Here is a 17,040-nt window from a genome sequence, read left to right as displayed (position 1 = left end):
CTTGTAGTTTAACTGTTCACTTAAAATACATACTTAATTAAATATAATATTGTAATGCTGTATGTGTTTTTTCTGTTTTTCTTATGTTACTAAACAGCACGTTAAAGAGATAAATATAATATGGTTGTTGATAAAAGGGATGCACAAAATACGCCCACAATGTCGTATAAGAAATAAGAAAAACTTTATTACAAACTTGTAAATATAACTCATATAGTAGCAAATAACTTGATAAAAATATGTGAAATCAGAATTCATTTAACTAATTGTATTATTATCGTATATATGTATATGATACATATTATATTATAGCAAATATCCTTATAATTACAAATATTTAAATTAAATTGAAAAATGTCTGTATGTATCAGCTTTGTAAATAGATATTGAATAATGAATAAGTAGGTACATAAAAATATAACTAAATGAGGTAAACAAAATAAAAAAATTACTTTGAATAACGTAAAACGATTTTTGAATGAAAATGTTATATTTGTATTTTTTTATACTTTTTATTCGAGTTTAGATATTGTTTGTTGTTCTTACAATTCGTACTTATATATTATAGAAATGGCAAGAAAATATTATTTTCTGTTAGTTGTCTTTATGTTTGAAATGATTGTAACGTACCTTATTATATTACGATGTAAAAATAAATAATATTGCTAATAATAACATCTCAATGATATTCTATTGATATATTTTAATAGCATATTTTTAATATAAAAGAGCAATTATTCTATGTTCTATATTCATAAATAATATAGTTAGAAATTAGATCCAATTGCTATTGATAAATATTATTAAAATTAATTATTTAATGAATATTAATTTTTTTCTTTGAAGGAACTTCAATAAAACATTTTTTTAGATACCTATTATTTATTTTAAAATCAAATGTGTACTTCATAATTAATTATTGACGTTATTGTGTGTAATTTTCTATGATTAATTAGAAATTTTACTTATTTTATAATATTAATTTAATTCACTTTTAGAGTCTTGCAAAACATAATTAATAATTCTTATTCAAAATAAGATCGATAATACTGAAAAAACTTGATATTTTTATACTTCTAAAATAATGTTCTACAATTATTTTACTATTAAAACACTCAATTCTAAAATTATAATAAACTTTTTACTGTGAGTATAATATAGTATAAATTGCAAATATTTTAGTGACATACTCAGTTTAAAAAGTCGGTTATTAAATGCCTCAATTATGAACACTCCTAAAACACACTACTTTTAATAGTGTCATTCTATAGAATTTAAAAATATATTTAATAGAATAGGTGATATTAAAGTCACGTATATATAAAGTTATGTTATTAACAGCTAAACACTTATTAACATGTTAGTTGTTAACTAAATATTTAGTTTATTGTGAAATTGTATATTCTGTCCAAATCATTAAAGCTGAAATTGAAGTACAAAATAGACTTTATAAAATAATTATACTTGCTATATGTTAGAATAATGCCGCAAACTTGTAAGTTTCAGGAGAGCGGTATTCAGGTTTTGTTTTAGTGTTTATAGACAGTTCTTAGTAAATTGTACCTACCAAGAAACTTAAGTTCAGTTGTTTACGACATATCTAGTCTCTTCCTATAAATTATTACTTCTAACAGATCGTTAGAAGTTTGGTATAGAGCATAGGTACTTTCAGACTTTACTATTATTCGAGAGATTATATTCTACTTATTCTAATCACGTCATTCCCTTAATGTTTGGACTGATCGTGTGTATTTTATTTTCTAAAAAAATCTTTGTAATTCTAAATCTTGGCAATTAATGTATACTATCTAAATACCCAAGTGACAATATAAATTGTTCTCATTACGCAGTGCCAGTTTTACTTTTTGCTATATTTTCAACTTATTCTTTGATTATTGTAATTATAATAATTAACTACAGACTGTTCTTTGTACTTCTAAAAAAAATATATATATTAATGTATAATATTAATTTTAATCATTCTTCAAGCCATTTGATTATTTACACAAATTGAGAAAAATGTGATTGTTTAATCGATTAATCAGGAGATTTATGTTTCATTTAAATAACACGTTCAACTTTATTAATATCCTCATCAATTAAATCTTGTGAATCTGAGAGTTAAGATACTGATGATAACATTGATATTTACAAATATTCTAAACTCGGATATTAATTAAAATTAATAATTATTCCTATACATTTAAGTAATTAGTTATTATGGGGTAGTAAATGGTATAATATTTTATAATATAATATGTATTATATATTATATTATATTAAATTTTTTTATCACATTTTTAATAGGTAACTCAGGTTATATAAGATTAGGTAAAACCAATTATTAACATTAACATCAAATTCTGTTTTCTGATACGCACTTAATAGGTCTGTACAAAATATAAACTTGCGGTCAATTCGCAATGACTGTAATAACTGTTATAGGCTTTAAAACTTAAAATTTTTACAGTTTACTAATACTTGATATTTTATAATACGTAATAAGTAATAATGTAAACTAATGAAATAAAACATTTTTGTAAACCTTATTGATTTAACTAAAATTATTATTTGTTCATAAATTATGACTTAGTATAAAATATTTTTGTTCTTATATCGAATAAGATATTTGTTTTACCTTATAATAAAATTGTTATTAACGCATATATTTTAGAAATTATGAATGTAATTATATTTTATTTTCATTGTTAAATAATCTAAAAAGCAAAATGTAACCTAAAGATTTTTGGGATTTGGGTTTTTTAATTTAAAATGTAACATTATATTCACAAGAAATTAAGGTAAAAGTAATCTAAAATATATGAAAATTTAACGTTTTAAAAAAAATGAAAATTAGTCATTTTATTATAAACGAGAACTTAAATATAACGGAAAATATAAACATGAAAATATTATTTTGAAAACAATGTATAATGTCGAACCCATACAATAGACAAACTTTGCTTGTTGGGTTTATTACCATAACCATACAATATAAACCTAACATACAAGTATAAATCAATATATATTACGGTGAAGGTAACGTATTTTTTAAACGTACGTTCCATCAATTCACCTTTTTAAAAAATGTATTATAAAATACATACTATAAGTTATAAGTTATCGTATGTATGTATATACTTAACGTATACACTAGCTACTGTTGGTTGGCTTTACTACGTAAAACTGTCATTCTGTCATCCCGCAACGCTGCGCTGCTATAGCTCGTCATTGTCGTTATGTCCGGACCATTTCTCGTTGAACTCTGTCGCCGTGCCAATTTCGTATAAAAGAAAAAGTGTGCTCTGCGTACATAAAAAATAAGTTAACTCACAATGTCTCGGCGTTTATTATGATAAAAACTATACAGAGTCGGTGGCATAAATAGCAAGGGCATTTTTTATTGTATATATACGAGACGGGTGGGGTCCCATCCGCGTCGTGGTCAATCGGTCGTGAAATTGCTCTTCCACCCCTCTTATCGTCTCGTTATTCAAACGCTACCCTACCCGCCAAAAAGTTAAGTCACCCAGCTAATAAGTTACCGGTGCTGATACTATATAGTAACTGCTGGGAATTGAAAAAAAAAAATATTATTGAACAGATCATATTATTATAAATTGCTTGCGTAATTCCTTGGCAACGATAATACGACATATTATTATATGGTACGCGTCGTATCTTTTACAGGGTTTAATGCTATAAATAATTATCAGTTTTATATAGTCCACACCTTAAAAATATAATTTTATAGATGTTCCTGAAACTCAAATCACATTGGGTACAAACTTACGAGCAGATGACATTCGTGAAGGTACAGACGTTTATTTCGATTGTACGGTGGATGCTGTGCCACCTGCGTACAAAGTCCAATGGAAACGAGATGTACGTTATTAAATTATAGTATATTTTATCGATTTTAAATTCAAATCATTTATACAATTTAAAAAAAATATACCTAATTTATTAGTACGATTATTTTTATTGAATATTACTTAAAATATAATAATATATAAAACATCGTTTTCAAAATGTTCATATTTTTAAATATTATAAAAATCTTAAGTATTTAAATAATATTTTAAAATATTATTAATTTTTTATAGTATTTAAATAATATTTTAAAATATTATTAATTTTTTTATAGTATTTTTAATGGTTTTTAGTGTTTATTTTTGTTTTTACGTTACCTATTTATTATAAATTTGTTTATTTTCAATATCTTAGGGCGTTGAACTTCATCACAATGCTGGCGGAAGTGGTTTGATGACAGGAAGTGGATCAACTACAACAATTATTATCAGTAATCAGTCATTAGTGTTACAAGGAGTCAGTCGCCGTGAATCGGGTCATTATACATGTGGTGCTGAAAACGCCGAAGGTCCCGGACCTCATAGCAAATCCATTCATCTCGATGTTCTCTGTAAGTTTCCATATATACTATGATAAATAATAAAATATTATATGAAGTAAAATTAAAAAAAAAAATGTACGAATTTATTTTAGACGCTCCGACGTGTACACCAAGTAATAGTGCTGGGAAAGCTGTTCAACGAGTGGTTTATGGTGTAGCAAAAAAAGAAACCGTAACGATTGCTTGCCATGTACAAGCTAATCCTCCACCAACAGAATATCGTTGGTCATTTAACAATACAATTTCTTCAATTGCTACTGGTGGTGGAGCTGGATCAACTTCGACGGGATCCTTAATCAAACAACGGTTCAGTAGTATTGGAAATTTAGCTGGTTCTTCTTTAAATTCATCCAGAGTATTAACTTATGCTCCAAGAACAGATTTTGACTACGGAACGGTTGAATGTTGGGCTCGAAATCGAGTGGGTATGCAAGCACATCCTTGCGTCTATCACGTTATTGCTGCAGGTTAGTAAGCGGAATTTTCTATAATATTTGTATATACATATTAATTATAATACGTTTTTATATATTTATAAGTAAACGCTTCATAAGAGTGCTTATCTATTAACTATAAAATAAATATTGTTTACAGGTCGACCAGATCGTGTAACTAATTGTACAGTAGTAAACTCTAGAGCTGCCATGAATCTAAATGGTACAAGAAGATTAAGAAGTTCTAAAAACTCAGGATCTCACATTTTTATTAGATGCACCGAAGGATATGATGGTGGCTTACCTCAGCGTTTATGGGCCGAAATTAGAGAGGATTCTAAAGTCCAACATTCAGACTTAGGTGGCGATGATTTGGGTGGTGATTTAGTACTTAATATAACAGGTATTGATGAACAAGACCAACCAGGTTACTCAGATTTAAATTCAGATGAAAATAAAAGATCAGAAAATGCAGCTTCTCCGCCAGTAAAAGTATTTGTAGCAAGAGGATTGAAACTAGGGGCTGTTTATAGAGTCGATGTGATGGCTAGTAATGCCAAAGGAAGGTCAGAACCATTAACATTAATGGTATCAATACCAATGGGGATGACGACAGTTGATTCTAATGAACAAAATCAGAATGGAATTTCAAATACAATGACCACAATTGAAGGTCAAGATCCTGACAGAGCCCGAAATTTACTATTGGAACAACAACGAGAACAAGAACGTGGTAAGTATCATTTAAATATTGATAAAATTAAAAAGCAAGCTGAATTTTAATAATTTAATATTATACACTATTGTATAAAATAAAAAGTATAAAATATTGATGTATACATGTGTTTGCTGTTTGGTAAATCGTGTAAGGTAGTGTTTACAAAAAAGTATATTTGAACAATATGTTTAATATATTTTTTTAAATAATTGCCAATTGGGGTATAATATATTATTTGCAAAGTATATTGGACTTTTTGTACAATATAAAATCTACTAAAAAAGAACAAATATTAAGTTTATATTTTAATTTGGTTGAAACAATAGATACTCTAACCTATTAGATACATTTAAATTAAAAATCTCATAAACAAAAGTGATTTAGTGTAACAAATTAGGTAAAAAGTAAAAGTATTCAAAAATGTCATAGAAAGTTAAAAAATTATTAACAATAAAATATTAAGCAAATAAATCAATGCAAATAGCATTCCCTACAACTAATTACAAATGTTAAGTCTAATTAAAAAAGTATTCATTTATATTATTTAATGTGAATCCTAGCTGCAGTGTCATTGAATATTTATACTTTAACAGTTTTCATCATATAATATATTTACAGAGGCCGGTAGCAATTCTCTTGTGTAACTACAGTCAATGTTGTTACCCTACAAATTAGTATTCCCTCGTTACAACCAAGTTTATTATATCTAAAGGGGCAAAAAGCGCCTGTTACACTATAGGTGATTATTACCTCTTGCGATTTTTATCCCCTTTACCTACCCTAGAGAATACATTTATAGGGGGAGGGTTATAATTACTTGTTGTAAATATGTCAAGTTGTACTGCAGTATTAATTAAAAGTGCAATAACGCGTATGAGTCCAAATGTTAAAACACCAACCGTAGAAGACAAAAATTAGAAAGAGTTTATTTCAATTGATTTAAAAGCATCTATATTATAAAGTACATAGATATAACATATCCTAACTTAACCTGCAATTAACTTAGTGCACATTTATCATGCATAGCATTACAAATCAATAAACCTTATAAACACAAAACGTAAAAAAAAAATGTTTTCCTATATTGTCTATTTATTATTATTTACGTTAACTATTAAAAAAAAAAAAAATTAAATCATTATATTGAGTTATGAATAATGAATTTATCCTTAAGTACATGATGTTACAATTCATTATCAATTATTAAATACAAACTGAACACCCACGTTAAGGCTAAGTACAAAATTGAATATATTTTTATAAAGTTTTCAATGAATTTTTCTATTTTATTCTGTCAACGTGTAATATTAATAATATTAATAGTGTATCATATACTATTACAAAATTATTACAAAGTTTAATAAAATGTCCCTATATTGTATTTATAATATATATTAAGTAGTAATTCATTGTATTTTACAATTATTTTACTGGTTTAGTTCAAAGCTTTAAGATATTTTTTTTTCTTAACTTTAAAGAAATTGTATTCCATAATACATAGATTATATTATTTAATGTATTTATTAAAACTACTTACTTGTAAATTCCCAAAGTTTCAAACCTGTTTTTCGTTCTTTGATTTATGTAATCACTCTTGTTCTTTTAAGAAACATGTATATATTGCATTATGTGCTTTTAAGTATTCAAAAACCAAATACTCCGTGACCAAAGATAAAATTTTAGAAATTTAAAATAATATGTTAAATAATAAATACTCGACAATTAAAAAAAAAAATACATGCATGATGTTAGTTGTATATTATTAATATTATTATATTTAGATAAATCAATACAAAATTTGAAATTAATTGTAATTATTACTTATAATTGTTTTATTAAATACAGCCACGTTTGTGAGACGAACATCAGACCTGTAATTTGAGGCCAGAAACCCCATCACAAACTTAATCCACAAAAAATGTATAGAATAATAGTAATAATAATAATAATATCTATTATAGCTTAAAATTAAATTGGATAAACCCTATAAAAAAAACATGTTTTCAAGTAAAACCAGAAAAAAATACTAGAATACTTAGTCTAAAATAAATATTCACACTGCATCCGACACTCAGAGGATTAGGACTATGGACCTGTTATGCAATTCTAGATCTTAACTTTTTAGATGAGGAATGTAAATAGTATTATTTGGAGGGGGACTATTAAATGATCCGCATCTCCTAGAACGACTCAGTATTTGGGTACCTACATAATCACTCCTGCAAACTTGCAGGTAATACAGCTTAATACAGCTAGGTTAGTCAGACTAATTTTGCGAATAATGCACCCCTGACTAGGATTAATCGAGATTGTAATACTTCTCTTTAGTACACAGATCATTCTTTTTTCTCTCATTGTGTTTTTGTAAATTCATTATTAATGATATAAATAATTTAAAGCCGTTCGGTATATTTTATTTTGTAAAACTAAATAAATAGGTAATAATAGTTAATTCGGCGAGGTTGTATATACTATATACATATTATTTGTATATTATTGTACAAACGTATTAGGTGTATAGTTCTGTAGCTAATCGTATACGCGTGGGGTGGTTTGCAGATCGAAGGCTGCAAGAGAATGGCGGCGGGGTGGGCGATTTTCGGATGACGCGCGCTATGGCTATTGTGCTGCTCGTTGCCGGGTCGTTGGTGGTGGTTGCTTGCGGCGCCGCCACGTTCCTGCGGTACCGGCGGGACGACGACGACGGCGACGACAACGACGAAGACGACCGGGACAACGGCCGCGGACCGGAACGGACTATAGTGGACGCGAGTACGGTTTGCATTGCTGGACCCGGCAACAAGCCGGACGGACCGGTGCACTGTCAGCCGGCCAATGTGGACGGTTGCGCGGTGCCGCCGAATGGCGCGATGCCGAATAACAACAACGGCGGTGCGAACTTCGGCAACGGCAACAGCAACGGCGGCAAGAACATGAACGCTACCGACAACGGCAAGGAGTTCCACTGCGGCAACGTGGTCGGCGGCCGAGTGGTCGGCGGTCTGCAGAGGATCTGCAGCAACACGATAGGCAGGAGCACGCCGATCGGCGCCTCTTGCACGGACGGCGGTGGATCGCAGCAGGACGTGATCTCCGGAGCGCCGATCGCGCTCGTGCCACCTTCGCGCGTGTCCCCGACAACCCTTTTGCGTGGCACGCCGTCCTCCAACAACGCGCATCAGTCGTCGTACGGCGCGACGTGCAAGCCATCGTTGCAGCAAAAGATGTCACTGTCGGGCTCGGCCGCCAACGACCAACCAGGACCGGGGCGAATACCACAGTCGTACCACAGCAAGAACCCGGACATCATTCCGGCGCCACTCATGTCGCCCGGCAACGTATACAATAACTACAACAGTGGTAAGGATCTATATCAGTTTTCTTTGTCTTATTGTACATAGGAAACCTTGTAAAAGTATTCAAGTACACATCACATAGATAATTATTTTTAAAAGTATTTAAAATAATATATACTTCAATAATCGGCAAAAATAAAAAAATAAAACGAGTACAAATTGCATGACGTGTATAGAAAATACCAGATAGCCGGATACTTTGATAGATTATTGTCGTCAACAAAATAGCCGCTATTCGTTATCCAAGAGGTGAATGTTTATGTTGTTAGTATTGCAGATAAAAGTGCATTTAAAATAGATTAAAATATAATATATTATATTTATTATTATTATGTCAAAATCACTGATATATAAAAACAATTAATCATTAAGATATATGTATATCTGTGGTTAAAATACTTCAAAAGTGTCTCTTTTTAAGTTAAATTCTAAAACATTCGCACCTCTTATAGATTTAATAGATTTTATTTTTATTCGGCTATTTCATTGAGGACATTATTTTATACGTATAGGTATGTATATAGGTATATTGGGCCATGACAGTTGATAATCTAGTATTTTTAAATATCTCTGGACCAGTGGTATAAATACAGACACTTTCAATTAGTATTTTATAGATGCATTCGAATATTTTCATTTTTATTACGTTACGTTTTGTTGCACCTTGTAAAATATCAACTCAACCAAAATATTTTTAGCATTGTTTTATGTCTTACATTGTTTAATTTATAGATACAAGTTAATTTAAATTTATTAAATGTTCGATTAGGTATAAATTCACACAAAACGAATATATTTTACGCATTACAAAGTGGTTTTATATATCAATAATTTACTGTGATAATATTGTACAGTACACTAGATCCATACTTCATAAATGATATACTAATGAATAATAATAAAATTAGATTTGTAATATTTTATATTTTAGTATATATTAAATTCTGTCTAGAAGGCAACATCCATTTCTCATTTTTTTTCTTTGACACGATTTAATTAGTATTTGATTCTAAATACAAATGCATTGAGAAAGTATTTAAAATACGTATTTGATTAATTATTAATAAGTATTTTAATTATTTTACGTTAGTATCTTACAATACTTGATGTATTTAATTATAACTAATTGCCATTTCAGTTTTTGATTTTTTTTTCACTGGGGAGATGCTAATGATGGTCCTTGGGCATCTCTCATAAATCCGATCCTTAATTATACATTTTTAAATGTATCATAGCATTATACATTATATAATAATTATGTAATATGTTATGCTGCGATCGGTTATTTCGTGTTAATCAAAAATTGGACCCGTGTAATAAAATATCCTTTTTAAACACCGTGTAATTATAATTTAGTATTGAAAAGTTTAAAAATATAATACTCTTCATCGTAATAACTAATAATAATATAATATATGATAATTATATTATAAGATAATCGAACATGACCTTTTAGCTAATGATGATTCTAACGGCTAATAAAAACGTATTATACCTATCGAAAATGATGTGCTTTGAGAATTCGCAAGTGAATTGTCATAAAATTTAAAATGTTATTATTATATTTTTATATAACAGTTATAAAATATACTATTTGAAATTTGTTTACAAATTTAAGTTTATTGGTATTTTGGATCGAGTTATGCTTACGATTTATAACACTGTAATTACTATTTTTATTGCAGTGTTGTTAAAGACAATAACCTACATATTTTTTATTCCACAAACGAAAGCAGAATATTCATTTTTACGAATGTTGAAGTACAAATACCGAATAGATAGTTATTTTTATTAACAAACATTTAAAGTTTAAACGAGTTAAATAAAATTAAAAAGAGTTTCACGTACGTCATACACTGCACGATTATTTCTGTCCGAGAAAATAATTTAAAACAATTATTTACCATTGCAAATATTATAAAAATTCAATTCAATCTAAAATCGTGGAGTTATAAATATTTTTTTTCTTCAAAAGAACAAAAATTACTTAGGAATTTTTTTTTGTATATAGATACATACACGAAAAACTGTTTTTAATTGTTTGCCCATCACTACAAATAATTTTCATCGTTATTTACATTAATTTACGATGAAATAATCGTGGTTTTCTACAGATCTTGGTGACCCGGTTGACTCCATGACTCTCATCATGGCTTCATCCACGTCTTCATCCCCGATACACAACCACCGTCAACAGCAGGTCCATCAGCACAACCGTTACAACAACCCCGCAGGACAATACCACTCGGGCGTCATGACGCTCCGTCGGCCCGTCGTTATCAATACGCAATATTATGGTGGAGGCGGTGGCGGCGGCAATCTGCAGAGAAATAACCAACAACCACCCGATGTAAGTACTAAAAATCAATAAAAAAAAATTACAATTAAAACACGTATACCTCTACATAATATTTTATCTAGTATATAATGATTTGTTAGAAAATAATAAGTTGATTTAAAAGTATATATTTATAATTACTTCTTTAGAGCAAAACAATTCTTCTCACTCAAAATAAAACTATTATTGATACGTATTAGTTATTGACATTATTGTGTTGATATTTCGTTATAATTATCACGAACGCTTACAAACTACAGTACCTAGTATAATTTTTAGAAGCGGTTCCCAAAATTAAGATACCACGAGCCCATTCCAAGGGATCACAATTCAAATTCAAATAGAAAAAAATATTATTTACAATTTATTGCAATTATTTTTGTTGATTTCAATTCAAATTTTATAAAATTAATTTAGTATAATTATTAAATATATTAGTATATTAATAATAGTAACACTAATTTTATGTTAAGAACTATATTTATTAGATTATTAAAAAATGTGTCCATCTTTTTATTCAACTGTTTTTAATATTTAATTGATTCACAATGTATATAGTACGTATTCATAGTTTGTGGCTTCCGAAATTCACATAATAATGCAGTATGCAGATATACCTACGTTATATAGACAACTTCCGGTGATCGGCTTTGTCTGTTTTGTCAACTTCCTTCCGTACTTGGCTGATATTTTTACCGAGATGAACGAGCTTTAAATTATTTATCAATGAGAAATAGTGTCCGTCTTTTATTCACGTCGCTCAAAGTATTCACAGCAAAATAGCGCACGGCTAAATTTTATCAAAAAAAGTCCATCATTAGCTAAAAGTTTGGAAACCACTGCAGGTATCAGTGGTATCTATAAAATATTTAGCTTAAAATATTAACATAATCTATTAATATATATCTTAATTCGATGATGACACTAAAATAATATTAAATACACAATTTTTGACGAATGTTGGTAATTATAGGTATTTTAAACTTATCATCAAATTGAGATGACCCACTCGTCCTTTTCAAAAAAAAACAATAATAATATTCACAATTGTTTAGAAAATAATGAACGGTTTGAAGTAACACTGATTTCTGATTTTTAATCGCACTCTACTCTCCACCTGTGACCTGTATTAATTATAACTATCAGCAACTTAATTATGTAGTAGTTGGGTTTTCTTCTTGCGAGTCTTTAAAAAGATAAATAAAATATTATTATATTTTAAGTACTTCTACTGCCCTTTTTATTACATCAGAGAGATTATCCGATCTTATTATATCCTTATGAGGTATGAGTTAACAGTATTATAACTATATAGAGCTTATACTGACTATGGACTAAATGTCCAAAAAAAACCCTTACGATAAAGTATTCCCGTAAAAATACGAGATATATAACCGTTGTTATTTCACAACACAGTTTTTTTATTGCTTATTGTAGATTATTTACTATTGCCATGTTATTTTGGTACAACAACTATCCGGATTAACAAAAAAAACGTGTGTAGCGCGTTATTGATATATGGGAAAGCGTTCCGCTATTTCTTTCTAACCAATTTCAACAACAACATAAATGTGCAGTGCAATGCATTTATGAAAAAAGGGGGGAATGGATAACTATTCTGCTGTACAGTAGATTTTGAATAAACCTAGTTATTAGACACTCTAAAAGTGTAATGTATCTATGTATTAAATTTGAATTAAAGGATTATAAATCATTGTATATGAAAAACGATACTGAGCGAAGAAAGACTGTCAGCAGTCTATATCACTAAATACATTTCATGATAGGTTTTTCGTTATTTCTATTAATGCAATCTTTATTTTGCTATTAGTAATATAGGTAGTAGGTAGTTGAATTAATTTTTGCTAAAAATATTATATTTATTATATTATTACAATTGACTTTGAGTCAATATCGCCCAACTGTAAAACAGTACAAATAGGTAGTATATAGGTTTTTAATGATATAAATAGGTAATAGCTTTAAACTAATCTATGTATACTTTGAAAATACCACTGGATATAGTAAAATTAAAAATATACGTAAAAGTTTTAAGTCTTCGAGAATAATGTTCTTTAATTATAACAGAATAACGTTATTCTTCATTTAAATATGTAATTTTGTTCAAATTTAAATTTCAAATGTATTCATAAAATAAATTGTGATCACATATTTATAATACCAATATAAATATTTGTGATAATTAGTATTATAATATAAAATACTCGTATTTATGAGTTAACCTTAAATTAAATTTTTAAGTCTTAGCTATGTACACACATGTGTTTAATTTAAATATTTTGTTAATTGTTTACTACTAAATAATTTACACATTTTCGTTATGTCGTTAAAATTATTTAAACGTTTATAAAAAAATATTGTGACTATGTATTTTTGCATTTCCACTGCATTCTTACTGTAATGACAGACAAAAAACACACACACACATTGAAAAATAAATATATTCAACGCTCCGTTGATAATCTAAAAGTTAGCTCTGCTACACGAAGAAAAATATGTAAAACATTTTGCAAAAATGCTTATTAAAATCTTCCGGTATATTATGAAACACATTTCCAGATAACTTAGACACTTAGTAGTTAGTTGTATTTTGAATTATTAATGAAAAATATGCAAATTTCCATAAGCCCTTGTCATAACTTATAAAATATATTATTAGTTACGTCGTGCATAATAATATTATCACGTGTTTACACTGTCAAGCAGCCGATCGTCATGGTCAAAGGTGGCGTTTCGGCGGGAGCCGTCAATTATCCGACGACGACGTCTTCGGCCGCGGCTTACTGCACCCTACCGCGGTCCTCTTACCACCACCACCACCAACACCACCAAAATCACAATCTGCACAACCACCCACACCACCATCAACAACAGCAACACTGGCATCAGCAGCAGCAACAGCAACAGCAACAACAGCAGCAGCACCAACTTCCCGCCGACTTGGAAGTGGACGTGGTCGAACCGCCACCGCCGCCCTGGCCGCCGCATAATCTTGCGGGCGCTTATCCGGCGACGGTGATTGTCGTCCCGTCACCGCCGTTGCCCTCGCCGCCCGTACAGCAGTCCACGCCGACGGCCGCGGTCATCGTTCCCGCACCGGACAAGCTTCAAACGGTCAACAAACGCGAGAGCGCAGTATGACTACGACGGAGCACAGACGTTTGAACGATATATTTATAAAGTATAAAATTATTATATATAATTATTATTTTACTGTTATCGGATAGAAAATAGTTGTAAGTAATATAATTCAATTTCGTTTAATTTGTTTGTATTACTTTTTATCATTATAATTTCGTTTTCATTATTGTTGAGATTTTTATTTCAAGACTTGTAAATTATTATTATTATTATTATCGATTATTTATACGACTTCTTGTACCATACTATACCTGACGTGTGTAAAACCCCACACGTATATATTATATATACGCGCACCCACAATTCACAACAATTTCCATGCCCACACTGATACACATACGTTGTTCACTTGTTCGCACCAAATTTATAATTTAACCCTCCCCCCTCTCCCACATTCCCATTCGGAAAAGCTAACTCTCGCGGTAAGCAGAACATGTTTTTTTATATAATATAATAAATGAATATAAAATACAGTCGTATACTATAAATAGTAGTAATAATGAAATAATAAATTGTTATTACTATTATTATTACTATAAACAATTATTATTGATATTTAATTACAAAAAAAAAGATTTTTATTAATACAATTGTATTCACAATATGTTCGTTAATTTTTTAATTCTGTACAAATACCATTTTAAAAAAAACTAAAAAATATTATTATTGCATTGTATTTATATATAATATGTAATAAAGTTTCATTATTTCAAATGTTTACAAAAAAAGTACTTTCATATTATAATATTATAGAAATTATAATAACTTATAAGTTTTAATATAATATTTAATTTATGTCAATAATGCCGTTATGCCATTTGAGTAGATGATGGTATATACTATATATGGTAGCATGTGGCAGTTTGGGCTGTGATGAGGTAAGTGAGGGCGGCGCCTCACCTAAGAATATACTAACTTGATAATTAGTTTTAATATAAATTGTTTTATTATTATATTATTAAAAGTTGAAAATAATATTTTAGTACCTAAGTCAAATACAATTTTAGCATCAAAAACAGAATCTAATTTTTTTTAACAAATTGAAATATTCTACTTTAAAAACTATTGAAAATGTTTCAGTTTTCGATTTTTTTCTGTTTGGTATATTCTTTATAATTTGTTTAGATACTATTTGTGAATTTATCATTTGTAAATAAAATAAAATACAACTAATTTTACTTATATATTAATTTTAATTTGGTCTGATTGAATATAATGTATTGGTGACTTTTAAATCAACGCCTAAACATGTCTATCTTCAGGCTGTTATCTGATGATCAAGAATCGACAAAATCGTAGTACAGACGTGTTTACGTGCAGTAAAAGTTAAGTAAACATAAATGTGCTAACGCAAATCAATCGTTCGTTTTGCGATGAAGGCACTGACGAAGTTCATTAAAAATTATTTATTCATATGGCAGCTAGGCAGTCGTCAGGTAAGTAGTACATTAATGATGTAATACTAGTTCCATATTTAAGGGGACTCCGGTTAGAAATAATTGCTTCTCGTGGTACTTCTCTATAGGACCGGTGTAAATGTTTATAAATATTAGTGGAATTTATTGTTGGCCCATCAATACGATAATATAACTACAAAAATGGAATTATATATCCAAATGCAAATCATTGTTTTAGATTTAGATTATTGATTTATTTAATAAAAACGTTTTACCGGTTGCTAATAATCTTCTAATTTCGGTTTACTGAAAAGTGCAAATGTGCAATTAGTTTTTATTGTTTTTAATTACAAAATCTGATTTGGCTTAGTGTCTCTTATACGCACCAAAAATCGCTAGCTAATTTTATTTTATTTTTAACTTTAGAAAAATTTAATTATTAAGTTATAATGACACATCATAATAATTATTAGGGCTCGGATTTATATGTAAATACATATTTTTACTGTGACTTAATAAATTAATTTAAGTGAGTGATAAATTCGTTTCAAGGGATTTCCAATGAAATTGACTATATTTTATTTTACATATTTTTACATATTTTGCCATAAGTACATGTTTTTACATATTTTTCAATAATTCCATTTTTTCCTACATATTTTGACAATTTGTTCATTTACGATTTTTTTAATAATTATTAATTATGTACGATTGTATTTTTCAATACAAAAAATTTCCCAAATTTCCAAAAGTACAACATAGTAACAAAATAATACCAATTATTGAACTTAATCTACGGTAGATATAACTTACTCCTTCAGACATAGTATAAATGATGCAATACAGTCCAATAACATCAGTGGAAGTCGAAAGATCATTTAGTCAGTATAAGGCAATTTTACGACCAAATCGAAGATCTTTTGAATTTCAAAATTTCAAAATGGCTGTTATCATAAATTGTAATCAAGATAATTAGCATTTTTATTTTTTTTATTTCTATTTTATAATTTGTAACACCTTTTTTTAAATGATTTTACTATTTAAAATATAATTTGTTTCATTAGAAACTCATATGGATATATTATATAATTAAATATTAATAAATAAATCATATTAGTAAAATACATATTTTGATTTTTTTTAGCACATATTTATGTACATATTTTGCTGACGTAAATACATAGTTTGGTTTGATAAATACATATAAATCCGATCCCTGAT

At 28.7% G+C, this 17,040-nt stretch overlaps 1 protein-coding gene across 2 annotated transcripts in view; it reads left to right on the top strand.

Moving 5' to 3' along the window:
* Window positions 1-15,612, top strand: part of LOC132924030 (uncharacterized) — a 59,389-nt gene extending 43,777 nt beyond the window's left edge. Inside the window, exons 9-15 of one of the 2 annotated variants that reach the window (XM_060988087.1) lie at window positions 3,755-3,885; window positions 4,228-4,423; window positions 4,507-4,881; window positions 5,009-5,581; window positions 8,126-8,926; window positions 11,037-11,272; window positions 13,985-15,612. In XM_060988087.1, coding sequence (XP_060844070.1) covers window positions 3,755-3,885; window positions 4,228-4,423; window positions 4,507-4,881; window positions 5,009-5,581; window positions 8,126-8,926; window positions 11,037-11,272; window positions 13,985-14,422 — 2,750 coding nt within the window. In that variant the 3' untranslated portion in view covers window positions 14,423-15,612. The remainder of the gene's footprint in view (window positions 1-3,754; window positions 3,886-4,227; window positions 4,424-4,506; window positions 4,882-5,008; window positions 5,582-8,125; window positions 8,927-11,036; window positions 11,273-13,984) is intronic. The other variant, XM_060988088.1, reaches the window with a different exon arrangement.
* Window positions 15,613-17,040: the final 1,428 nt, after the last annotated feature.

This window comes from Rhopalosiphum padi, chromosome 3 (assembly GCF_020882245.1).
Source record: "Rhopalosiphum padi isolate XX-2018 chromosome 3, ASM2088224v1, whole genome shotgun sequence".
Lineage (NCBI taxonomy): Eukaryota > Metazoa > Arthropoda > Insecta > Hemiptera > Aphididae > Rhopalosiphum > Rhopalosiphum padi.
Note: the sequence above shows the minus strand (reverse complement) of the source record. Positions and strands in the feature narration are given on the sequence as shown.